The sequence below is a fragment of the Schistocerca americana genome, chromosome 8 (genome assembly GCF_021461395.2).
Source record: "Schistocerca americana isolate TAMUIC-IGC-003095 chromosome 8, iqSchAmer2.1, whole genome shotgun sequence".
NCBI classification, from domain to species: domain Eukaryota; kingdom Metazoa; phylum Arthropoda; class Insecta; order Orthoptera; family Acrididae; genus Schistocerca; species Schistocerca americana.
In genome coordinates, this window is record NC_060126.1 from 40,547,636 (window position 1) to 40,574,098 (window position 26,463).

The 26,463-nt window shown below is 46.6% G+C and overlaps 1 protein-coding gene across 1 annotated transcript in view; it reads left to right on the forward strand.

The window, feature by feature from the left end:
• The window catches only part of LOC124544979 (GAS2-like protein pickled eggs), an 820,634-nt gene that overhangs the window by 716,372 nt on the left and 77,799 nt on the right, over positions 1–26,463 (forward strand). Inside the window, exon 5 of the mRNA XM_047123727.1 lies at positions 15,659–15,766. Within this exon, the coding sequence (XP_046979683.1) occupies positions 15,659–15,766 (108 nt within the window). The remainder of the gene's footprint in view (positions 1–15,658; positions 15,767–26,463) is intronic.

Sequence of the window (26,463 nt, forward strand, 5' to 3'; positions counted from 1 at the left end):
CAAGGAAAGCGTTTTCTGAAGAAGAGAAATTTGTTAACATCGAGTATAGATTTAAGTGTCTGGAGCTCGTTTCTGAAAGTATTTGTATGGAGTGTAGCCATGTATGGAAGTGAAACGTGGACGATAAATAGTTTAGACAAGAAGAGAACAGAAGCTTTCGAAATGTGGTGCTACAGAAGAAAGCTGAAGATTAGATGGGTAGATCACATAACTAATGAGGAGGTATTGAATAGAATTTGGGAGAAGAGAAATTTGTGGCACAACTTGACTAGAAGAAGGGATCGGTTGGTATGGCAATTCTGAGGCATCAAGGGATCACCAATTTAGTACTGGGGGGCAGCGTGGAGGGTAAAAATCGCAGAGGGAGACCAAGAGATGAATACACTAAACAGATTCAGAAGGATGTTGGTTGCAGTAGGTACTGGAAGATGAAGAAGCTTGCACAAGATAGAGTAGCATGGAGGGCTGCATCAAACCAGTCTCTGGACTGAAGGCCACAACAACAACAACAACAATGAACCAAAAACACTTTAGATGTGGACGTCATGCCGCGTCCATCGTTAGTTCCTCTTACGGGCGTGATAGCTATTTGTTTTGTCAGGTATTGCATACTACAGAAAGGAAGAAGGAAGGCAGATTGAGCTCAGCGTTCCGTCGACATCGAGATCACGAGATCACCTGAGGTGGAGCATAAGGTCAAGGATGGGAGAGGGAAGTCGGCCGTGCACTTTCAGAGGAACCATCCTGGGATTTTCCCGGAGTGATTTAGGGAAATCACGGAAAATCTAAATCTGGATGGCTGGACGGGGTTTGAACCGGCGTCCTCCCGAATGCAAGTCCAGTGTTCTAACCACTGCGCCACCTCGCTCGGTTGCATGCTGCTACTGGGATAGTGACAATTTACAGAACAAAGTTCTGTTAGTGTGAACGTGCCGTCCTCAATAGTTTGAAAAGCTTCCGATAAAGCGTATCTGGAGCCTCTCATACAGACGTAGCGAGCCAGGCGTCGTAACCCTTCGAATTTGTGCCACGTGTGAAACGGAAAGCACTTTGGGATAAGAGCGCTGGCTCGTGCGGATTCAGCGGAAGCGGCGGCTCCTCCGCTCGTAAAGGTGCCGGCTTTACTGCCGCGCCGCCAGCCACGGCGGTCCCAGGCCGGGGGCGGACCGTCTGGTGCTGACCGCGTGTAGCGGCGCGGAGGCTTCTGCCTGCGGAGGAGGGCGTACTCTGGCTGCTCAGAGGCTGTACCGCGTTGCAGCGTAAGCGGCGCGCAGACCCAGGGACTGGCACGCGGCCGGCCTTCTCCCTTTACGAACTGGTGTACCTGTTTGTCGGGAAACGTTGATCCTTTTGCAGAGAAACGAACGTTTTCCTCGGCGAAGCATTCGGGCCCGAAACGAATCTCACACGCCTACGCTCGTGACTTCCGTTCTCTCCCTCCCTTCGCACCTCGCGCGGTTAATCGGTGCTGCCGTCCGGGATGAGTCGAGGTCAACAGCAGTTTGTGACGCTAACCGTCGCCTCTCACCAACGACGTAATCGTTGCGGCTCCTGTGACGTCACTTCTTGGTGCACATTTTGAATTGCTTTTCTTCATGGTACTGTTTGTTGTCACATTTTTGTTGGTTTCGAGAGAAAATATGCTTTTTATCCCTACTGTGCATGAGAAACAACATACTGTGTGTTCTGTTATGAAGGGAATTATATAATACACACATCAAAAAAAGTTTTGCATCACCTCGGTTCCGAGAGTTCCGGAATCCGTACAGAAAATTGGAATAGAGATCAAAGTAAACATCATTTCCGCCCTTCTTATTGCTCATGAAAACCGCACATTGCATGTTGCACCACCATATAGCGAGACGTTCTGAGGTGCTGGTCCAGATTGCTGTACACACCGGTACCTCTAATACCCAGCAGCACGTCCTCTTGCATTGATGCATACCTGTATTCAACGTGATATACTATCCTCAAGTACATAAGGCACTGTTGGTCAAGATTCTCCCTCCCCTCAACGGCGATTCGGCGTAGTTCCCTCAGAGTGGTTGGTGGGTCACGTCGTCCATAAACAGCCCTTTTCAATCTATACCAGGCTTGTTCGATAGGGCTCATGTCTGGATAACATGCTGGCCACTCTAGTCGAGCGATGTCGTTATCTTGAAGGAAGTCATTCACAAGATGTGCACGATGGGGGCGCGAATTGTCGTCCATGAAGTCGAATGCCTCGCCAATAACATTCCGATATGGTTGTACTGTCGGTCGGAGGATGGCATTAACGTATGGTACAGTCGTTACAGCGCCTTCCATGACCACTAGTGGTGTACGTCGGCCCCACATAATGCCACCCCGAAACAGCAGGGAACCTCCACCTTGCTGCACAGTGTGTCTAAGGCGTTCAGCCTGACAGGGTTGCCTCCAAATACGTCTCCGACGATTGTCTGGTTGAAGCCATATGCGACACTCATCGGTGAACGTGATGCCAATGCTGAGCGGTCCACTCGGCATGTTGTTGCACCCATCTGTACCGCGCTGCATGGTGTCGTGGTTGCAAAGATGGACCTCGCCAAGGACGTCGGGATTGAAGCTTGCGCATCATGCACCCTATTGCGCACAGTTTGAGAAGTAACACGACGTCCTGTGGCTAAATGAAAAGCATTATTCTACATGGTGGCGTTGCTCTCAGGGTTCCTCTGAGCCATAATCCGTAGGTAGCGGTCATCCACTGCAGTAGTAGCCCTTGGGCGGCCTGAGCGAGGCATGTCATCGACATTTCCTGCCTCTTTGCATGTCCGAACAACATCGCTTTTGTTCACTCCGAGACGCCTGGACACTTCCATTTTTGAGAGCCCTTCCTGGGACAAAGTAACAATGGGGACGCGATCGAACCGCGGTATCGACCGTCTAGGCATGGTTGACATACAACACGAGCCGTGTACCTCCTTCCCGGTGGAATGACTGGAACTGGTCGGCTGTCAGGCACCCTGTGTCTAATAGGCGCTGCTCATGCATGGTTGTTTACATCTTTGGGCGGGTTTAGTGACATCTCTGAACAGTCAAAGGAACTGTGTCTGTGATACAATACTCACAATCAACGTCCATCTTCAGGAGTTCTGGGAATCGGGGTGATGCAAAACTTTTTTGTTGTGTGTATTTATTGGATTTATCAGCCTGTATTTCCTTGCGATAAATATGTTTTTTTAATTCGTACTACTTATCTTTCCCCCTACTACAACTTCCAAGAACCGTCCGTACTTCTAGTAAACCTCCAGAAATATCTTAGATTAGCCGACGAGTCCGCAGGGAATGGTATAAAAGGCGTGCACTATGACTCGCCGTGCTTGTCCATCCGAGTTTTGAGGAGGTTAAGACAATCCGTCCTTGGACTACCTTAGTGAGTCGTCGTAAACGATTCTTTCTACCTGTTTTTCCAAGAAGCTCTCAAAGTAGAAGCAATGTCAACGCCGTCGGATTCTCTGTAAAGTGCAGTTCTGCATCCTGTGATTCTAAGTCATTAATCAGTAATCTATAATATTCGGAATAACGTTCAAAACGGATGCCATTATGACATATTAATTTACTGAGCTCCATAAACTAGTAATGAAGATACAGTTGGTAATGATTTAACTCAAAACTATTTCCTGAGAGCACGGTCCTACGACAGAACTAGATGGGAAGGCATGCTATCCGCGACTATGACGCGCAGCTCGTGGCATTTCGTAGCCGTTCGCACATTTTCCTTAGCTTGGACATCACTCATTTATTTGTTGAGATTATAGATTTGTGACACTGTAACACTATTGTAACAACGTACTTATCACGTGTACGCTTCTGCTTATATCTGAATTGGAAAAAAGAGACTCTTATTAGCAAATACTTATTAAACAAGATTACTTGCTTCGCGCAAGGATAATTCTGCTTTTCGTACGTACCTCGCTGCTGATGTAGAGGGTGTTCTCATACCTCACACCACCCTGCACTGGGAGTGTCGTATGGTCCACCGGCTCCTTCAGCCAGAGTAGCAGCTGAAGCCTTACTGACGATGCTGTGCGTTTCACAGTGCCTCTTTACTCACTGAATGCCACGTGGTGTCTGCAGACACGATACAAAACTGTAGAACTGAAAAATAAGGAAATAAACGGAAGGGGAACCGTACAAGCTCTACTGATTTTTTTACGATACTCGGTTCGGTTTCATTCTGATAAATACTTAAAGTTTCCTTTTTGCGAATAAAAATGACCATGATGGCCAAGTTGTGTTGTACACTCGTTGCAGACCACGTATACCCCTCCTTGACGATAATGTTTCCCGATGGCTGGCATTTTTCGTCAAAAACGTTGGACTGTTTCATGAACTCATAGATCTATGTGCTCTTCCTTTTCCTCCAGGTATCTACGTTCTCAGCGGGCTCAAAATTCTACACATCAGGTTTCTTCCAAATGTTATAATCTTTTGCATCTCCCTTTCAGTTAGTGTCCAAGTTCCTGAACCATGTTCTCTACAAGGCCAGGAGTATGATGGAGTGGTTCGAGGAACACAGTGGTGATTTCCAGCTGATGTGCTGGCCTTCCAACCCGACAGATCTGAACCCGATCGAACACATCTGGGATGTGGTTGAATGTGGCGTCAGAACTCATGGTCGGCTTCCCGGAATTCACGGGAATTAGGTGACTTGGGTGTGCAGATGTGGTGCCGACTCTCTCCTACGACCTCCCAAGGCCTCATTGGTTCCATACCAAGACGCATCGCCGCTGTTATCCATGCCAGAGGGCGACATACCGGCTATTCGCTTGCTGGTCATAATTTTCTGGTTCAAATGGTTCAGAGCGCTATGGGACTTAACTTCTGAGGTCATCAGTCCCATAGAACTTAGAACTACTTAACCCTAACTAACCTAAGGACATCACACACATCCATGCCCGAGGCAGCATTCGAACCTACGACCGTAGCGGTCGCAGACTGTAGCGCCTAGAACCGCTCGGCCACCCCGGCCGGAAATGTTCTGGCTGATGGTTATATTTTACTCTGCAGAATGTCTCAAACTATTTACTATTAAAGTGATAGAATTACTAGCATCCTGCTAAGGAAACCCACCACTGCGGCATACTGTGTACACATACAAACGTGGACCGACAACATGGTCGCACGCTCCGTTGTTCGTTGCTGACTGTACATCGTGAGTTATACAGCGGTCACCGTCCAGTTGGTCGTTGCGCTGCGTGAACCATGTTTCCATTCTCTCCCAACTGACTACATGAAAGTTTCGGCACCTTTCTTTTTGTTGTCTTCCAACTGATTCTTGACCTACACAGAGGTCTGTCTGTTGTCGTGTGGGTAATGAAAGCTCGCTCAGGAAGTCCGGTCTCTGGACTACGGATTATTGAGACAGACCTTTTGGAGTCGTGTACTCTTTCGGTACTGTAAAACGTTGGGCTGTTTCATGAACTCATAGATCTATGTGTTCTTCCTTTTCCTCCAGGTATCTACGTTCTCAGCGGGCTCAAAATTCTACACATCAGGTTCCTTCCAAACGTTATAATCTTTTGCATCTCCCTTTCAGTTAGTGTCCAAGATTCTGAAGCATGGTCTCTACGGCTAATAAGTTTGTTGCTTACTTTCATGTTACGTGGATCATCTGTACGAGTAACAGTAATGATGTGGAACGAGTTATCTTACATTCACATTACACATTCTTATGTAAATTTCGCCACTTGCTGATCTACAATTTTTTTAGTACTATTGCGAGTTAATGATTACTACCCATATTGTTAGAAAGTAAGAAATTCATGTATGCAAGAGAAGGATTTGTGAAGGAGAAGGCTTTTCAGCCATATACACGTATGACTGTAATTAATGTAAAATGACCTGTTCCACGTCATTTGGATTAATCGTACAGACGTGCTGCTAACTAACTAGTTGTAGAGAATAATAGTGTGTGTGACTGCATTGTAGATTTTGATTTTCGTGGAATGTGATTTGGTTTTAGACTCGAACGTATCTCTGAGGGTATATAGACATCCGGAGTCAGCAGGGATTCTTTTATTTACGCTGATGGGTATTTCATTATAATAGTTGTACCAACTTCTCTGGTGCTCGAACTGATGGGGAGTGGCCTACTTGTGTACGTCGTGTTTTTCGTTTATTGGTAAGTAATGGTGTTTCCTTGTTGCTGTGGTGACCAGTATGTACATCTTCCAGAGATCTTGTTCGGTCTCGCTCACATAAGCTACATAGTCTGCTCAGGCAAATTTCTGAAACCTGCCTCCCCCCATTAGTAGGCCATTACACTCTTCAATTTTGCTCTTCCTCTTGCGACTTTAATTTGGCGAGATTAAACACAACACACAACGGTGAAGCTCCTTGTCTTCATCCTGTCTGTCAATTACTTTTCTACATAGACCGAATTCTTCAATTGATGGAGGTATAGTCGGCGCGTTGCTTACGTCGCCTGTCACTTGTCCGCTACGTCACTAGTCAATGGTGACGTCCTCAGCCACGATCGGTCACACTTTGTGAAGTCGGGTCGTAGTTTGGACGCAGTGAGAAGAGCGCCGGTGTGGCGCTGTTGCGTTGCGCAAGCGGTCGGCAGACGCCGACGGCGCGTCGTGCGTTTATCGGGCCGGCGCGGCGCGGCGCGGCGCTTAGCCGGGGTCGTGGCGTTAGCCGAGGTCGCGGAGGCTCCCCCCTGTGGTCTGGGGAACACCGCCTTCCGGATGGCTTTTCTCTGGGCTTTCTCCGGTCACGGAGCGCCACGGGCAGGGCCCGTCCCGTTCCGTATAAGGGCGGGGGCGGGGGGCGGCCAGGGCACGACAATACGCGAGCCACGTCTGCCCACAGCAAGTGGACGCCATCGCCGGCGCCGGCGGCTGCGCCTGCCGCCATAGGCGGGCACTGAACTCCGTCCGCACACACCCCCTGTCCGTTTGCTGGTGTTATACACCACGCTGCCGTCCGGAATCGCCCGCTCCACAACGACGTAACCAGCAGCTGAAAGCAACCGTGAATGCAAAAGTGGTTCAAATGACTCTGAGCACTATGGGACTTAACATCTTAGGTCATCAGACCCCGGGAACTTAGAACTACTTAAACCTAACCAACGTAAGGACATCACATACATCCATGCCCGAGGCAGGATTCGAACCTGCGACAGTAGCGGTCGCGCGGTTCCAGACTGTAGCGGCTAGAACCGCTCGGCCACTTCGGCCGGCACCTGAATGCAAACTAGACGCCCTTGTCCTTCTCCTGAACAGTGTTTTATCATCATCATCAATTATTCCTCATCTACTGCTGGATACCGGCTTTTCCAAACTTCTCCGTGCCCTGCTTCAGTCCAACTTCTTTTTGTTTTTTGCATTTTATACCATACAGTACCCTAACCACTTTCTTCCAGGCTGCCGACATGTAGAAAGAGGAGCAGAGAAGCATTACATTGTCTCTAAAATCTGCGGAATGATGAAAAGAGAATACAATTATACCTAAAGGGACATGCTTCAAGCAGTAATGTCAAATTCCCCTTGCACTGTCAAGAATAGACTAGCTAACAGTTGACAAGAAGATAAGACTTTGCAGACAGAGTGAAATTCTGCCTTTGTCTTTTCATGGATGCCTGTATTCAGTCTAAGGCGCTGCAGTCATGGACTGTGCGGCTGGTCCCGGCGGAGATTCGAGTCCTCCCTCGGGCATGGGTGTGTGCGTTTGTCCTTAGGATAATTTAGGTTAAGTAGTGTGTAAGCTTAGGGACTGATGACCTTAGCAGTTAAGTCCCATAAGATTTCACACACATTTTTTTATGCCTGTATTCGCGAAAGCACAGTATTCGCGAAAGCAACAGCTACTTCGGCAGATTTTATAGTTTTACGGCTATGTATTTATTCCAATTGTATTGGCCCATGTCTTCCTTCCTCCTGTCTTTGACAAGACACCCACCCCCACTCCCTGTCTATCTCTTTCTGCCCCCCCCCCCCCCCCCGCCCTCTTTCTCCATCTCTTCCTTTCCCTTCTATCCATCTCTCCCTCCCCCTCCGAGTACATATGTTGCTGCCTACCTATCTCCTCCTCACTGATTTTATCTCTTCCTCCGCAACTCTCTGCCCATCTCGTCCCCCATCCTCTCTTAGTCACTTGGTCCTCTCACCTGTCTCGGTCCATCTCCTCCTCTTTCCATTGTCTCTCCACATTCATGTCCATCCTCTCTCTGCCCACCACCTCCTTTTCATGTGGAACATACATACACTGAAGAGCCAAAGAAGCTGGTACACCTGCCTAATATCGTGTAGGACCCCTGCGAGCACGCAGAATTGCCGCAACACTACGTGGCATAGATTCGACTGATATTTGAAGTAGTGCTGGAGGGAATTGACACCATGAATCCTTCAAGGCTGTCAATAAATTCGTAAGAGTACGAGGAGGTGGAGACCCTTCTGAACAGCACTTAGCATGGTATCCCAGATATGCTCAATAATGTTCATGTCTCGGCACTTTGGTGGCCGGCGGAAGTGTTTAAAGTCAAAAGTGTTCCTGGAGCCGCTCTCTAGCAATTGTAGGCGTGTGGGGAGTCGCATTGTCCTGCTGGAATTGCCCAAGTCCTTCGGAATACTCAATGGACGTGAATGGATGCACGTGATCAGACAGGAGTCACATGTCAGAGTCGTATCTAGACGTATCGGGGGTGCCACATCACGCCAACTGCACTCGCCCACACCATTACGTAGCCTCCACAGCTTGAACACTCCTCTGCTGACATGCAGGATCCCTCGATTCATGAGGTTGTCTCCCTAACCCTACACGTCCATCCGTTCGATACAATTTGAAACGAGACTCGTCCAACCAGGGAACATGTTTCCAGTCATCAACAGTGCAATGTCGGTGTTGACGGGCTCAGGCGAGGCGTAAAGCTTTGTGTCGTGCAGTCATCAAGGATACAGGAGTGGGCCTTCGGCTCCGAAAGTCCATATCGATGATGTTTCGTTGAATGATTTGCACGCTGACACTTGTTGATGGCCCAGCATTGAAATCTGCAGCAATCTAAGGGTTGCACCTCTGTCACGCTGAACGATTCTCTTCAATCGTCGTTGGTCCCGTTCTTGCAGGATCTTTTTCCGGCCGTAGCGATGTCGGAGATTAGATGTTTCACCGGATTCCTGATACTCACGGTATACTCGTGAAGTGGTCGTGCGGGAAAATTCCCTCTTCATCCGTACCTCGGAGATGGTGTGTTCCATCGCTCGTGCGCCACTATAACACTGCGTTCAAACTCATTTAAATCTTGATAACCTGCCACTCTAACAGCAATAACCCATCTAACAACTGCGCCAGACACTTGGCGCCTCAGTGTATACAGATACATATATGCATTTTTATATCTATGGTTTTATTACAGTAATGGGATGTGATTTTTGTAAACAATTTTTTAAGAAAATAAGAAAAATAAATTCTTAAATATCAGCATTCGTAAAACAGTTGGGAAGGAGGAATTTTTTAGTGAGTAGACGAGTGTAAATGACGACGCGAACACATTAAACAGCGAAATTATTCCACGGGAGCCATGTCACCGCATGTAGTATGTCACTTTGGCTATAATTTTACTCTTTTTTGTCATTAAGTAGATAGTAGCTTGACAGATTTTACATATTCTGTAATGATTCTTTGTTTTCTTTTACCTATTGATAGCGTGAAGACGGCCACTAGCTGGACGAAATCGGTTACGGCACTGTGTGTTGCTTATGTGATTGCGTAATGAAAAATAATTTGAAAAATGAAAACGTAATCTATGAATGAGTGGATCTCTGTGGACCGTATGCCGTTTTTACGATACGGGTTTCATTAAATCGGGAAAAGCACAACACATAATCTGCTTATCCATCTCCCATCATTTCGTTTTGCTGAAGGAAAGAATCGCATTAGCTGACCTAAGTATGAGTAAGCAAAGCAGATCAGAACGCACGTGGTATCGGACACAGTAGGTATACTGCTAAAGCGACGTTAATGCAGAGCTGCATCATCCTGATCTTCGTGTCGTGACAGAAACAAGGTACGCCAAGTGCATCTCCATTCATTCTTTGAACTGAACACTAGAGGCAAAAAACTATGGCGCGTATAATACAAACTTAAACAATGTAATTAATAATGTACAACATGCAAAACTGGAGAAGAATATTGGCGCTTAAATATCAATACATCCTGCAGGTTCTTTAAGCCATATGAGCGAGAATGTAGATGACAAAGTATCATCAATAATATTTTCTTAGTGTTAACTCTTTGCGTCTCTCAGTCGATAACTGAGATGTACTAATTCACAGTCCACCAACAGAAGTCGCAATTTCTGTAAAGGTTTTAATGCATATGTTAGTGATATGGTTGATATGAGTAAGAACTCTGAGGCCAAATGTAAATGGACTTCACCAGATTATTTATTAATTTATCATAATACAGTATACAACACAATATGGCGGCAGTATGCGCACGAGAACCACTGTTTAGTACTGAACCTCCAGATGTGTGTACGTTTAGCCGGTTGATATCGACACAGTAAATAATAATTTAAGTGAAAACTATCAATTTCCTGAGAACATGGTCTTACGACAGAACTAGATCGGAAGGCACCCCATCAGCGGCTGGGGACTATGGCGCGCAGCCTGTACCTCGTACTTACACTCGTGATGTTTCGTAGCCCTTCGTACATTTTCGGTAGGTTAAGCATTATTCATTTATTTAGAAAGATGAATGACCGAGTTGGTTAACGCTCGACAGAGAGTTACCTCAGGGAGCAGGTGGAGTCGCCGGATGGGTCCGCTTTAATGCCAGCTCGTGGCAGAGGGGACGTCGAACGCGTGTGCTGAGGCGCGCAGCTCGATGCTGACATCTGCCGCGCCTCCGTCAAGTGCCGGCGGACACAATGTGTGCCTTGTTCCACTGTGCTCTCTCTGCTCCCCGCTGTCTGCTGTAGTGGGGCGTAGCGGGGCCTGTGTCTGCCGTCCACGCCGCCTCACGACTGCAGTGTGTGCAGGGGAGGGGTCTTTGCGGCAGGGCCGGCGAGGCAACTAGCGGGAAGTCGCCACGCGTATATACGCTCGCGGAATAAAACCTTGTAAGTGTTTTTTGTCATCACGAATTATGCTCACCAGGAAAATATTAGTCACCCTCTGGAGCGCAGTAGACCGTGCTGCGGCGATAGCAAAATGGCTCTGAGCACTATGGGACTTAGCATCTGAGATCATCAGTCCCCTAGCACTTTACTTAAACCTAACTAACCCAAGGACATCACACACATCCATGCCCGAGGCAGGATTCGAACCTGCGACCGTAGCGGTCGCGCGGTTCCAGACTGTAGCGCCTAGAACCGCTCGGCCACACCGGCCGGCCGGTGATAGCAGGCGGTCACGTGACACTTCACCCCTGACGTGAGTTGTGGCAGTGATGTGGCGCGCGCTGGATGTGCCAGTCAGTTGTAAGGAACCAGCGCAGTAACGTAGCAGAAAGGAGCGTGAGCGCTTGACCGTACCATGAATGACGGTGCTCGATTTATTGGTGTGTCAACGTGGACTGTCCAGCGTATCTACACAAGGAACGACGTACTATTCGTCGTGATGTTAAATCGCGTAAGAACGTTGGCCGTGGAAACATCATAACTGACAGCCACCGGACGACGGCGGTTGCGCCGTATCAGTGGCAACCGCGTCCAAAATTCGTAACTATTCGTTGCTGTCAGTGAACGCATATATCGTTTACGTGACAAAAGTACTGTTGTCCACAGCAGCAGAGACAGTTGAACATCTTCAGTGGGTCGAACAACACACGAACTGAAAAATAGCTGGCTGGCGGCGTGTAACGTGGTCCGACAAGTAACTGTTATGCCTGTTTTCTAATAATGCAAGATGTCGCGAGCAGCAGCGGCCCAATGAGGCGTTCAACCTACGGCGTGTGGGAAATACAGATCAGAGAAGAAGTGGTTTTGTGATATATGTGCAGTGTTTTGCATACCGTGAAGATGAGCCACGACGTTTGCTGCAACATTCTCGGTGACAAGTGTCGTCCTTTGCTGTACATATTCGTCGTGAGTATCCTGTGGAGAATCCCTTCTTCCAAACTGGCGGCAGTCGTGTAAAACTGTGCATTCTTTGCTGGTTTGACGAACTCCCAGACACCCTATTGCATTGCACCTCCACTGGCACCAAAAATCAACCAGTCTTAATGGCATAACTCTTGCAGCTTGGCAGCTCCGCAAGATCCAGTCATCAGTGACTGATTTCAGCTCCTGAACAAATTCCTTGCCGAACTGAACCCGTTATCAAGGCTGGAGGTTTAACGGGTTGAGCGTGACTAACCCCACGTCTGGTGCGCTTACATTAGTCTCACTATTAACGGTGCCTTCCACCGGGTTAAACATTACCGCACCTCGATATCCTCGAACCTGCGCAGGGACGCCCGACGTTTTCGCCTCCCGGCGGAGCGCTGAACGCAGTCGCGGCTCGACATTTGCTCACTGCCGCAGAGCCGATCAGACGTGCTTTGATAAAACTACCAGCGTCAGGTGTCGTCTGCAGCGTTAGCCAGATCTACAAACAGCAACAACTAGAATAAGCAAAACTGAAATCGCACTGTAGCACTGTAGAAGGAAAAGAGTAAAGGTAGACTAGTGTTTCAGCGTAAGATACCTCAAATCACAGAGGGGCATGCGTTGCCGTGCTGCTGAACGTAACATGTGAAAGACCTTATTTACTAACGAACGAGAAAGTAGTTCATGACAAAGTAAAGGACTATCGGATAATACGATAAGATCATTACATATTATCTCTGTGCTTATTATAGGTACACTGAAGCGCCAAAGAAAGTGGTATAGGCATGCGTATTCACAGATATGTAAACAGGCAGAATACGTCGCTGCGGTATACGACAAGTGTCTGGCGCGGTTGTTAGAACGGTTACTGCTGCTACAATGGCAGGTTATCAAGATTTAAGTGAGTTTGAACGTGGTCTTGGCGCACGAGCGATACGACACGGCATCTCCGAGGTATGGGGTTTTCCCGTACGATTATGGCGCAGACCCCACAAGGCCATGGACCCAAGTTGTCAACATTACGCTGTGAAGCTGGTGGTGGCTCCTTGATGGTGTGGGCTGCGTTTACATGGAGTAGACTGTGTCCTGAAGTGCAAACCGATTATTGATTGGAAATGGTTACGTTCTGCTACTCGTTACGGGCGACTATAGAGGCAGCTATTTCTACTGCAGGGGGCTTACATCGATGTGTTGAGTCCATGCCACGTAGAGCTACTGCACCACGCGATATTAGGAGGCGTCGCGCGGCTTTTGTCACCTCAGTGTATATCACGCGGAGTACTGTGGATGTTACAGTTGCTTATTGTACTCTGTCTTTCTCTGTTTCTATTCTTATGAGCAAGGTGGATGTGATACTGCTAAGACACTGGACACGTAAATCGCTTTAGTCAGTGTCGGGGCGGTTGGGTTGAAGGGACGCGGACGAATTCTTTGATTCGGCTTACTACCTGAGCCCCCATGTTACTGTTACTCGCTCCTGTGAACGGGAACGCGTTGTGCAGATCTTGATGCTTCTCGCGTCCATCTAGACAAGATAACCTGAAGATGTCTAAATAAGGCGAAACGCGTCGTTGAAAAATAAAAAAACTAAAATTGCAACCTAGACTGTTTTTAACCAATAGTGTTAAGCACTGGTTTGCTGTATGCCACATATGGATTGGAAGTATTTCTTTGATTCGATTCTAATGGCTTCGTCGTGGCGGGACGTTAAACGCTGAGCCCCCTTTCTTACTCAGTCACTATTACTGTGTGCCCTCCACATGTCTCTCTCTCTGTCTCTCTCTCTCTCTCTCTCTCTCTCTCTCTCTCTCTCTGTCTGTCTCCCCTCCGCATTTTCAGTAGCGATCCTGCTGCAAAGTGTAAGTGCTCCCGAAGAGTAGGCTCCTCCGAGCAGAGCTCTTCGTTCGGCGTCCCCCCCCCCCCCCCTACCCTCTTGCTGCGAGATGCGGGCCCGCCCGCTGCCTGTCCCGCTAAGCTCCTTACGGCCCTCGCCGGGTCTCCGCGCCTCTGGGCTCTACCGCCGCCGCCGTCTCTTCGCCGCGCTCTCGCGCTCTGCCGTGCTCTCGTGGTCGGTTTCCGCCGGAGTGCTCCCGCGGGAGTCCGCCTCTAGACGCTGCGCTGGCGGCCGTACAGGGGCAGACAGCCGGAAAATGAGCGCCCCGTCTGCTCGGCCGTGTTCGGGTCGCCTCGGGTCGCTTCGCTTCGCCGCGCCGCCTCGCCGCTGGGTTCTCCCTCGCGCGCGCCGACCACGCTCTGTCGTGTGCACTCTCGGACGACTGTAAAAAGCTGCGTTAAACACTGCGCGAGATACCTCGCGCGACAGCAGGTGTCAGCTGGCATCCCTTCCGCGGAGTGGGGCCGGAACCCCAGCAGCTTCCTGGCCTAGGAAATCACCCGATTCATCAAACTGAACATAATTCTCCTTCTTTGAAGAAGTACTTTCTAGTGACGTGTACAAAACACAGAGTCGTTGAACAGATATTGATCCCTCTACCTCTGACATCACCCTATTGTCGAAGTTTGGGACGTGTCTTATTGTCGGGTATTATGACATTGCTGGAGATCGGAGATCACTAGAAGGCTGATTTAGTTAATGCGTTTAAATGCACAGGTTAGGAAGTAAACCTCGTACTGTTAGTTTACCAGATGAGAAATCGGTTGGAAACTTTCCTCATGTCGGCACGTTGTAGGTGTCGCCACCGGCGCCAACCTTGTGTGAATGCTCTGAAAAGCTAATCTTTTGCATATCACAGCATCTTCTTCCTGTCGGTTAAATTTCGCATCTGTAGCACGTCATCTTCGTGGTGTAGCAATTTTAATGGCCAGTAGTGTATTTAGTCTCCTAACGGCTTACCGTTTGTTTACTATTTTCGTCTTGCTGTTCTTAAGCTTCAGGCCTACTGTCTCACTTGCTAACTCTGGTTCTTCCGTCCTTTGATGAAGTTTTGCTGAATCCGAAGCAAACAAAATAAATGCCGTCCGCGAATAGAAGGCTGTTCAGGCATGCTATCTACGTCTGTTCATTCTCCGTCCCCGTCTAGTGTCAAGGCTGTATAAAGTAGATTTCGTGAATTCCTCCCTCAATTTTTCACTGTCGTTGCATGGTCTAATAGAAGCCGTAGCCTTGCTGTTCATCCTCTCCAACAAAGTGGTGTGGGTAGGGCATGTTCCCCGATTCCCATGTGCTGCTAGCAAACATGTTTTACTGTGACAGAGTCCTTGACGTCCATGCGAGTAAACCCCATGCAATCTGGATTTTGGTAATAGCTGCTTCTTTCTGTATCTTAGCTGATAGCCTATCTGCTATCATGCTCGTACGCGAACGTTCTGTGAATAATGCAGTTTTGCTTTCACCATAATTTTTACTGTTGTTCCATCTTCTCCAGATTTTTTTTCTCTTTACATGCACAAAACTGCTTTCTGTTCTTTTTCTGGCAGTATTAATTCTCACCGTATACCTAGCGTAATTCTGATTCTTGCTAAAGTTGCCAGTTTTCATGCCTGTATGTCTCAGAGTGAATTAATGTAATTTCTTAGGTGGATTTTTCACGATCTTTGACAGAGTGCCGTATGGACTTGCTAACCATGTGTTTCTTCGATTTCCAGGTGCGGGACCTGGTGGAGCGATGTTCGTGTCCCGTGCAGTTTCCAATGATACGCGTCTCCGAGGGAAAGTACCGCATTGGTGACACCAAGGTGCTAATCTTCGTTAGGGTGAGTACCACACATTCATACCTGTAGCGCACAGACTCCGTAACTCTGTCAGAAACGAGAAACGACGTCCAGTATTAGTTAAATGGAAAGGAAGTGTCTTGGAGGGAAGTTATAAGGTGAACACCAACAAAATCAAAACGAGGGTAATGGAATGTAGTCGACGTAAATGAGACGATACACGGGAAATTAAATTAGAAAACACATTAGAGACACTATATGGTGTTTGATACGTGGACAGTAGAATAACAGACAACAGCAGAAATAACGAGGTTACAGTATGCAGACTGACAATAACAAGGAAATCTTATCTCAAAAAGAGAAGATTTTCAGCATAGAATACAAATTTACGTGTTACGATGACTTGTATTTGTCTGGAGTGTGTCTTAAAAGTAAAGCAATCAGGAATAAGAAGATTGTTTTGAACGGCATGGTCCTGTTGGAGTTGGTATGCCGTTGCCTTTGTCCGACCTGTGAAGTGACTTATACGAGGATCTACAGTCCAATGTGGCATCTTCAACTTTTGTGGTCCAGTCCTCCTCAGTTGCGCGTAATACTACGGTATATTGATAAGTTTCACTTATGGACCGTCTGACAGCGACTGAATAAAACACAATTTTAGTGCCATACGCGTTTCGCCTTTATTTTCTGCAAGGCATCATCAGTGGCAGGTTGCGTAGACAGTTTCTTACATATTACACTCCTGTTGCATTTTTGGTGTTGTTCTTCTTCCTATGAGCGCCAGTTTGCTGTTTTTTCCACATTCCACAGCACTATGCACTGAACGCTTGTTTTAATGCAATGTTTTGGTTTCTGTTGCTGTCAGACGGTCCATAAGTGAAACTTATCAATATACCGTAGTCCAATGTGGGTTCCGAACCACGGAGCATCTCGGCTCTTTTCACATCAACAGACATTGCCGGAGGCGAAGGAACTAATACGTGGATCGAACCCGACCCAATACCTTTGGATTTGTAGTCTAGCACTTTACTTCATTTTTTCATATACCGTTTAATGATATTCTGTGCCATGAAAATGACAACGGAGAAAGTTCACGGGCAGGGTTTGAATTCGCACTGCCAATTTGGTATCCGCAAACTTTTCCTTCTACAAGCAGATCGGCGGAAGGGGGTTGGGGACAGAGTGACTGGCGGCGTGCTTTGAAGTCTGGCTTCCACTGAGCCACCAAAGCGTAAAATGGAAGTGAAATACGGACGGTAGACTGTATGGAGATGAGCCAACAGAATGCTTGGAAATTGCGTGTTACGGCAGACTGCGGAAGACTAGATGGTTCGATTGGACAAGCAGCGCAAAGGTACTGAACCGAACCAAGGAGAAAAGAGCTTTGCGGAACAACGTCACTGAGGGAAGTGCTAGGTTGTCAACATGAATCCTGATTCATCAAGTGGTAGTTACTTTAGTAATAGAGGGAAATGTAAGGGTTCAAAAATTGTTGAAGGAGACCAAGGCTTAAATGCAGCAAGTAGATTCAAACGGATGTAGCTTGCAGTGGTTGTTGAGAAATGAAGAGGCCTGCACAGAATGGACTAGCATGGAAAGCTTCACCAATCCAGAGTCGCAGTATTAAGCAGAGAATGCGCAGTGTTGAGGGCATCACACAGCTTGCACGTGCCCTCGTGACAGAGGAGTGACTCATAACAGGCAGATGACAGCTCGACATTTGCAGTATATCTTCGCTATGTGTCCCGCGTATTGCTTTTCAAATGTCAGGGACGCTGTATGACCCGTTCAGTTGCCGAGGTAAGAAATCTCATTAGTTGGTGAAGGGAAGAAACAGGGAACTCTTTTTCAAATATCGTTGAACCGGACACATTTCCAGTGAGTCGTGTAAGTCTGATAGAGAGAAAATGCCAAAACAGTTTTCTGCTTCACCTTTCCTCAGATATATAGAGGGCAGCGTAGGGCATCAATCAGCGAGTCTGAGAGGTTAACGGAGTGGTAGCGGATTGCATTATCGCTGCCTTCACTATCAGTAGAAAACAGAAGGGAGGGAAGATTAGCATTTAATGCCGCCTCAGTTCATTACAGACGAAACACAAGCTGATATTACGGAAGGATAGTGAAGGAAATCGACGGTGCCCTTACAAAGGAACTTTCCCGACATTCGTCTGGAGCGATTTAGGGATGCCCGGACGCAGATTTGAACCGATTACTCTCGAATGCGCCTCCAGTGTGATAATTACTGCGCTGTCTCCCTCGGCAGCGCAGCAATGCTGGATATGTGTGTAAAGTTCAGATTCAGAGCTCACCAAGATAATACGCAGTGCAGGTGAGACACAACTGCAGATCTTGTGACCCTCCAACGCCGCTTAATCTACATCATACTCCGCAAGCCACCTAATGGTGTGTGGCAGAGGGTACTTTTTCTACCACTAACTCAGCCGTCCAGCCCTGTTCCATTCGCGAATAGCGCGTTGGAAGAATGATTGTCGGTAAGCCTCTGTATTGGCTCTAATTCTCGAATTTTCTTCTCATTACGCGAGACGTATGTAGGGGGAAGTAATATGCTGTCCGACTCTTCCCGGAAAGTGCTGTCTCGAAATTTCCTTTTTTAAAATTACGATTTAACCTTTTTTAGGATTCCGTGCCTCAGTCAGTAATAGCGGAATCCTTACGGGATCACTTTGTTGTCTGGCCGACTATCAAATACCTGTTTCTCAAGAACTGGTAGAGGCAACAAGTTCAAATTTATGCCGCATGCTGAGGGCTACGATGTTTCTGTTAAGATACAAAACTAGTGGCGTATCGCTTCAGGCAGACTGGCCACATTATCTAAAAAATGTGTAATTGGGTGAGCAATTGGCAGGAATAACTATGACTCTCTTATGGTAGCCAATGCCTCGTCACCAGTAGAATCACATCTTCAAAGGCAAGGAACCCCTGGATAGAGTAATGATGTTTCTCTTAAGATACACAACTAGTTGCGTATCGCTGCGGAAGTGTGGCGGTTCAGTATTTTCCGCACGAATTGACCTCTAGATTATGTTCCATAAATGTTCGAGGGGATTCATACGCTCAAATTGTCCACAAAGTTCTTCAAACCAGTCGGGAGCAACTGTGTCCCGGTATCAGGCAGTATTGTCGCCCGTAAGAATTCCATCGTTCTTCGGTACGTGAATGGTCTCCAAGTAGCCGAACATAACCATGGTCGGTACAATTCCATCTAAACACAATCCACGGCATTATGGAGCCACCACCAGTTTGCGCAGTGCCTTGTTGACGACATGGCTCCACGGATCCGTGCGGTCTGCGGCACGCTCGAAGCCTACCATCAGCTCTCACCAACTGAAATCGGGTCTCATCTGACCAGGCCAAGGTTTTCCAGTCGTCCAAGGTCCAACCATTATGTTCACGACCCCAGGAGAGGCGCTGCAGGCGATGTCGTGCTGTCAGCAAAGGCACTTGGGTGGGCCGTCTGCTGCGATGGCCCGTTAACGCCAGATTTAACCGCACTGTCCTAACAGATACGTCCCACATTGATTTCTGCAGTAAGGTCAAGCAGTATTGCTTCTCTATTAGCTCTAACAGCTGTACGCAAATGCCGCTGCTCACCGCCGTTATATGATGGTCGCCGCCCGCTACGTTCTCCACGGTCAGAGGTAATGCCTCAAGTGTGGTATTTTCGCCACACGCTTGAGATTGTGGATCTCTGAATATTGAATTCCCTAACGATTTCCAAAATGGAATGTCCGATGCGTTTTGCTCCGACTACCATTCGCCGTGCAAAGTCTGTTAATCCCTGTTATTCGGTCACGTCAGAAACTTTTTCATATCAATCACCCGAGTGCAAATGACGGCTCCGGCAATTCACTGCCCTTTTATACGTTGCGTACGCGATGCTACCGCCATCTGTATATTGCATATCGCTAGCCCATGACTAGTCACTTCAGTGTTGTTGTTGTCTTCAGTCCAGAGACTGGTTTGATGGAGCTCTCCATGCAACTCTATCCTGTGCAAGCTTCTTCATCTCCCAGTACCTACTGCAGCCTACATCCTTCTGAATCTGCTTAGTGTATTCATCTCTTGGCCTCTCTCTACGATTTTTACCCTCCGCGCTGCCCTCCAATACTAAATTGGTGATCCCTTGATGCCTCAGAATATGTCCTACCAACCAATCCCTTCTTCTAGTCAAGTTGTGCCACAAATTTCTCTTCTTCCCAATTCTATTCAATACCTCCTCATTAGTTATGTGATCTACCTATCTAATCTTCAGCATTCTTCTGTAGCACCACATTTCGAAAGCTTCTATTCTCTTCTTGTCCAAACTATTTATCGTCCACGATTCACTTCCATACATGGCCACACTCCACACAAATACTTCCAGAAACGACTTGCTGACACTTAAATCTACACTCGATGTTAACAAATTTCTCTTCTTCAGAAACGCTTTCCTTGCCATTGCCAGCCTACATTTTATATCCTCTCTACTTTAACCATCGTGAGTTATTTTCCTCCCCAAATAGCAAAACTCCTTTAGTACTTTAAGCGTCTCGTTTCCTTATCTAATTCCCGCAGCATCACCCGATTTTATTCGACTACATTCCATTATCCCTGTCCATTCCGTTCAGCTGCTCTTCCAGCTCCTTTGCTCTCTCTCACAGAATTACAATGTCTTCGGCGAACCTCAAGTTCTTATTTCTTCTCCATGGATTTTAATTCCTACTCCTAATTTTCCTTTTGTTTCCTTTATTGCTTGCTCAATATACAGATTGAATAACATCGTGGATAGGCTACGACCCTGTCTCACTCCCTTCCCAACCACTGCTTCCCTTTAATGCCCCTCGACTCTTATAAGTGCCATCTGGTTTCTGTACAAATTGTAAATAGCCTTTCGCTCCCTGTATTTTACCCCTGCCACCTTTAGAATTTGAAAGAGAGTATTCCAGTCAACATTGTCAAAAGCTTTCTCCAAGTCTACAAATGCTAGAAATGTAGGTTTGCCTTTCCTCAATCTAGCTTCTAAGATAAGTCGTAGGGTCAGTATTCCTTCACCTGTTCCAACATTTCTACGGAACCCAGACTGATCTTCTCCGAGGTCGGCTTCTACCAGTTTTTCCATTTGTATGTCACATATTTCGATACTCGCAAACTCAGTTATCAAAACCTATAGAGCACTTCCAGTTGACCTAGAACCATGAATTACGACAAGATGCAAGCTTTCACAGTACAAGAAAATGAAATAATACGAAAATGGATAATTTGTATTTTTTTTTTTTTTTTTTTTTGTCATCAGTCTACTGACTGGTTTGATGCGGCCCGCCACGAATTCCTTTCCTCTGCTAACCTCTTCATCTCAGAGTAGCAATTGCAACCTACGTGCCGGCCGAAGTGGCCGTGCGGTTAAAGGCGCTACAGTCTGGAACCGCAAGACTGCTACGGTCGCAGGTTCGAATCCTGCCTCGGGCATGGATGTTTGTGGTGTCCTTAGGTTAGTTAGGTTTAACTAGTTCTAAGTTCTAGGGGACTAATGACCTCAGCAGTTGAGTCCCATAGTGCTCAGAACCATTTGAACCATTTGAACCAACCTACGTCCTCAATTATTTGCTTGACGTATTCCAATCTCTGTCTTCCTCTACAGTTTTTGCCCTCTACAGCTCCCTCTAGTACCATGGAAGTCATTCCCTCATGTCTTAGCAGATGTCCTATCATCCTGTCCCTTCTCCTTATCAGTGTTTTCCACATATTCCTGTCCTCTCCGATTCTGCGTAGAACATCCTCATTCCTTACCTTATCAGTCCACCTAATTTTCAACATTCGTCTATAGCAGCACATCTCAAATGCTTCGATTCTCTTCTGTTCCGGTTTTCCCACAGTCCATGTTTCACTACCATACAATGCTGTACTCCAGACGTACATCCTCAGAAATTCCTTCCTCAAATTAAGGCCGGTATTTGATATTAGTAGACTTCTCTTGGCCAGAAATGCCTTTTTTGCCATAGCGAGTCTGCTTTTGATGTCCTCCTTGTTCCGTCCGTCATTGGTTATTTTACTGCCTAGGTAGCAGAATTCCTTAACTTCATTGACTTCGTGACCATCAATCCTGATGTTAAGTTTCTAGCTGTTCTCATTTCTACTACTTCTCATTACCTTCGTCTTTCTCCGATCTACTCTCAAACCATACTGTGTACTCAATAGACTGCTCATTCCGTTCAGCAGATCATTTAATTCTTCTTCACTTTCACTCAGGATAGCAATGTCATCAGCGAATCGTATCATTAATATCCTTTCACCTTGTATTTTAATTCCACTCCTGAACCTTTCTTTTATTTCCATCATTGCTTCCTCAATGAACAGATTGAAGAGTAGGGGCGAAAGGCTACAGCCTTGTCTTACACCCTTCTTAATACGAGCACTTCGTTCTTGATCGTCCACTCTTATTATTCCCTCTTGGTTGTTGTACATATTGTATATGACTCGTCTCTCCCTATAGCTTACCCCTACTTTTTTCAGAATCTCGAACAGCTTGTACCATTTTATATTGTCGAACGCTTTGTCCAGGTCGACAAATCCTTTGAAAGTGTCTTGATTTTTCTTTAGCCTTGCTTTCATTATTAGCCGTAACGTCAGAATTGCCTCTCGTCCCTTTACTTTTCCTAAAGCCAAACTGATCGTCACCTAGCGCATTCTCAATTTTCTTTTCCATTCTTCTGTATATTATTCTTGTAAGCAGCTTCGATGCATGAGCTGTTAAGCTGATTGTGCGATAATTCTCGCACTTGTCAGCTCTTGCCGTCTTCGGAATTGTGTGGATGATGCTTTTCCGAAAGTCAGATGGTATATCGCCAGACTCATATATTCTACACACCAACGTGAATAGTCGTTTTGTTGCCACTTCCCCCAATGATTTTAGAAATTCTGATGGAATGTTATCTATCCCTTCTGCCTTATTTGACGTAAGTCCTGCAAAGCTCTTTTAAATTCCGATTCTAGTACTGGATCCCCTATCTCTTCTAAATCGACTCCTGTTTCTTCTTCTATCACATCAGACAAATCTTCACCCTCATAAGAGGCTTTCAATGTACTCTTTCCACCTATCTGTTGTTTTGACTTTCCTGCATGCTGAGTCTGTCCTTTCGACAATCATATCTTTTTCGATGTCTTCACATTTTTCCTGCAGTCATTTCGTCTTAGCTTCCTTGCACTTCCTATTTATTTCATTCCTCAGCGACTTGCATTTCTGTATACCTGATTTTCCCGGAACATGTTTGTACTTCCTCCTTTCATCAATCAACTGAAGTATTTCTTATGTTACCCATGGTTTCTTCGCAGCCACCTTCTTTGTACCTATGTTTTCCTTCCCAACTTCTGTGATGGCCCTTTTTAGAGATGTCCATTCGTCTTCAACTGTACTGCCCACTGCGCTATTCCTTATTGCTGTATCTATAGCGTTAGAGAACTTCAAACGTATCTCGTCATTCCTTAGTACTTCCGTATCCCACTTCTTTGCGTATTGATTCTTCCTGACTAATGTCTTGAACTTCAGCCTACTCTTCATCTCTACTATATTGCGATCTGAGTCTATAGCTGCACCTGGGCACGCCTTACAATCCAGTATCTGATTTCGGAATCTCTGTCTGACCATGATGTAATCTAATTGAAATCTTCCCGTATCTCCCGGCCTTTTCCAAGTATACCTCCTCCTCTTGTGATTCTTGAACAGGGTATTCGCTATTACTAGCTGAAACTTGTTACCGAACTCAATTAGTCTTCTTCCTCTTTCATTCCTTGTCCCAAGCCCATATTCTCCTGTAACCTTTTCTTCTACTCCTTCCCCTACAACTGCATTCCTGTCGCCCATGACTATTAGATTTTCGTCCCCCTTTACATACTGCATTACCTTTTCAATATCCTCATACACTTTCTCTATCTGTTCATCTTCAGCTTGCGACGTCGGCATGTATACCTGAACTATCGTTGTCGTTGTTGGTCTGCTGTCGATTCTGATTAGAACAACCCGGTCACTGAACTGTTCACAGAAACACACCCTCTGCCCTACCTTCCTATTCATAACGAATACTACACCTGTTATACCATTTTCTGCTGCTGTTGATATTACCCGATACTCATCTGACCAGAAATCCTTGTCTTCCTTCCACTTCACTTCACTGACCCCTACTATATCTAGATTGAGTCTTTGCATTTCCCTTTTCAGATTTTCTAGTTTCCCTACCACGTTCAAGCTTCTGACATTCCACGCCCCGACTCGTAGAACGTTATCCTTTCGTAGATTATTCAATCTTTTTCTCATGGTAACCTCCCCCTTGGCAGTCCCCTCCCGGAGATCCGAATGGGGGACTATTCCGGAATCTTTTGCCAATGGAGAGATCATCATGACACTTCTTCAATTACAGGCCACATGTCCTGTGGATACATGTTACGTGTCTTTAATGCAGTGGTTTCCATTGCCTTCTGCATCCTCATGTCGTTGATCATTGCTGATTCTTCCGCCTTTAGGGGCAATTTCCCAACCCTAGGACAAGAGAGTGCCCTGAACCTCTATCCGCTCCTCCGCCCTCTTTGACAAGGCCGTTGGCAGAATGAGGCTGACTTCTTATGCCGGAAGTCTTCGGCCGCCAATGCTGATTATTTATCAAAATTTAGGCAGTGGCGGGGATCGAACCCTGCATAGAAGACGTGTTGATTATGAATCAAAGACGCTACCCCTAGACCACGGGTAATTGTATCAGTGTTGTTTTTCCGTTTCATGTTCGTCTCTCTGTAGGTTCGTTGAGATCCGTTCTCCCGAGGAGCGGGCAGAGATATCAAGTTGAAATTTGTGTAAAATACTTTTGGTTACCCTTGATGGTGTGAATAATTTCGGCTTGTAAGTCAACGCAGTCAAAATATACGGCGATTAATGTCACATATTTTGATACTCGCTAAACTGTAGATGAACTATATATATACATGGGGTTCTGTTCAGAGTTAAAGCATTTTTCTGGGATGGAATCTCGGTCGGCCGACGGCCTTTTCAGATTGCGTTTTTACCTATCCTTCACTTCTGAACGATATAAGGATTCGCCCAGAAACGACATGTTGCTGGGAATCCACGTCAAACTGTAGGTCCTCTTCCCCGAGCTCGATAACTGTGGTCGGTTAGGGACTCGCAGGTGGCCGAAGCGGATTCCAATAGAAACACTTGCATCAGCCAGTTCAGCCACACGAGATTTTTATTATCATCATCTGCATAGTATACATAGTTAAGCTTTTATGGTATCCTCAGCGCGCAAGCCGTACTCGCACTTGTCCCTCTTTTTTAAAATTTAAATGCACCTTTTATTAGTGCCGTACTTTTCTTAGAGTTGATACCATAAAGTGATAAAAAAATTGAGAAAAAATTTAAAAATTCGTAACTGCTCCTGAGAAAATTTGTGATTCGAATTGTGCCGTGAAGAGACGTGGGGGAGAGGGGAGGGGTACATCGGGAAGTCATTACGCGCCGTGCTGTGCTAACACTACGCGATAAAATCAGCGCTTGCGGTTAATTAAATAGCTTTGGCAGCGCGTAAATAACGCGCCATGCAAATGAGTGCCGAACCATCGCGAAATCGCGGCTGCGCGCGCGCCAGCCGCAGCAGTTTCGGTCGTTTCGCCTTCCGACGCAAGTGCCCGGCGCGGTACGACAGGTCGGGACACGAGGTCACACCGAGCCTTCTGCCCGCCTCTCGCTCCGTAGCTGCAGCATTTTCCCGCAAATGGCGCTGCATCACGGGGTGCGCGTTTCTTCTATCGGGTAATATTGCTTATAACGGGGTATTAAGTTGCAAGCCAAGTGCTCTTCCCGAAAAAAGCACCGCGTATAATGTGAACATAAAACGTGTTACTAACAACCTCCTAGCAGCTTCGGGGCAAAGAGTCACTTTATTGAAACGCACCGCGAGGTATCATTTTCCTCGTTCTTGGACACAGGAAATTGGCGTGGCCAGTACTGATAACTTCACGCCTCGATGTCTGAGAAACTGCAGACTTTCTTTTAGAATTCGACTGTTGAAATATTCTCGTGACATCGGCGAATAATAGCTTAATCTTGATGCCTAGGCCGGTAGATTATATGTGGGGCCGGCCGGAGTGGCCGAGCGGTTCTAGGCGTTACAGTCTGGAACCGCTACGGTCGCAGGTTCGAATCCTGCCTCGGGCATGGATGTGTGTGCTGCCCTGAGGTTAGTTAGCTTTAAGTAGTTCTAAGTTCTAGGGGACTGATGACCTCAGAAGTTAAGTCCCATCGTGCTCAGAGCCATTTGAACCATTTTTTTTATATGTGGGAAACAACACTCCACATCGCATCAGGAGCAAGACTGTTACTCGATTAGTAAGCTGTGAAAATTAAGCCGTCGATAGGAATGGGGACATATTTGAAATGCGATGTCGCCTGCTGCAAATGGGTGTCGGTAATTAGCTGATCGAGATGATTGTTTCAATATAATGACGTCATACAGGGCCTGTAGCAGCTGTTGTCTGAGGTTCGATTTCTCGTTGAGCACAACACGTTGTAGCTACGTTTAATTAACTTCACTTATGATCCCAGGAAGGGACGTGTGATGAAAGGACTGTGCTTTTGGTTTTTTAAAAGACTACACGTATAATGACTCTATTAAAGAACCAGTTGATGATGATGAACTTCCTCTTACGTCATATACGTCAGTTGTGATGTTTCTTCTACTAAATGAATTCATATTTAT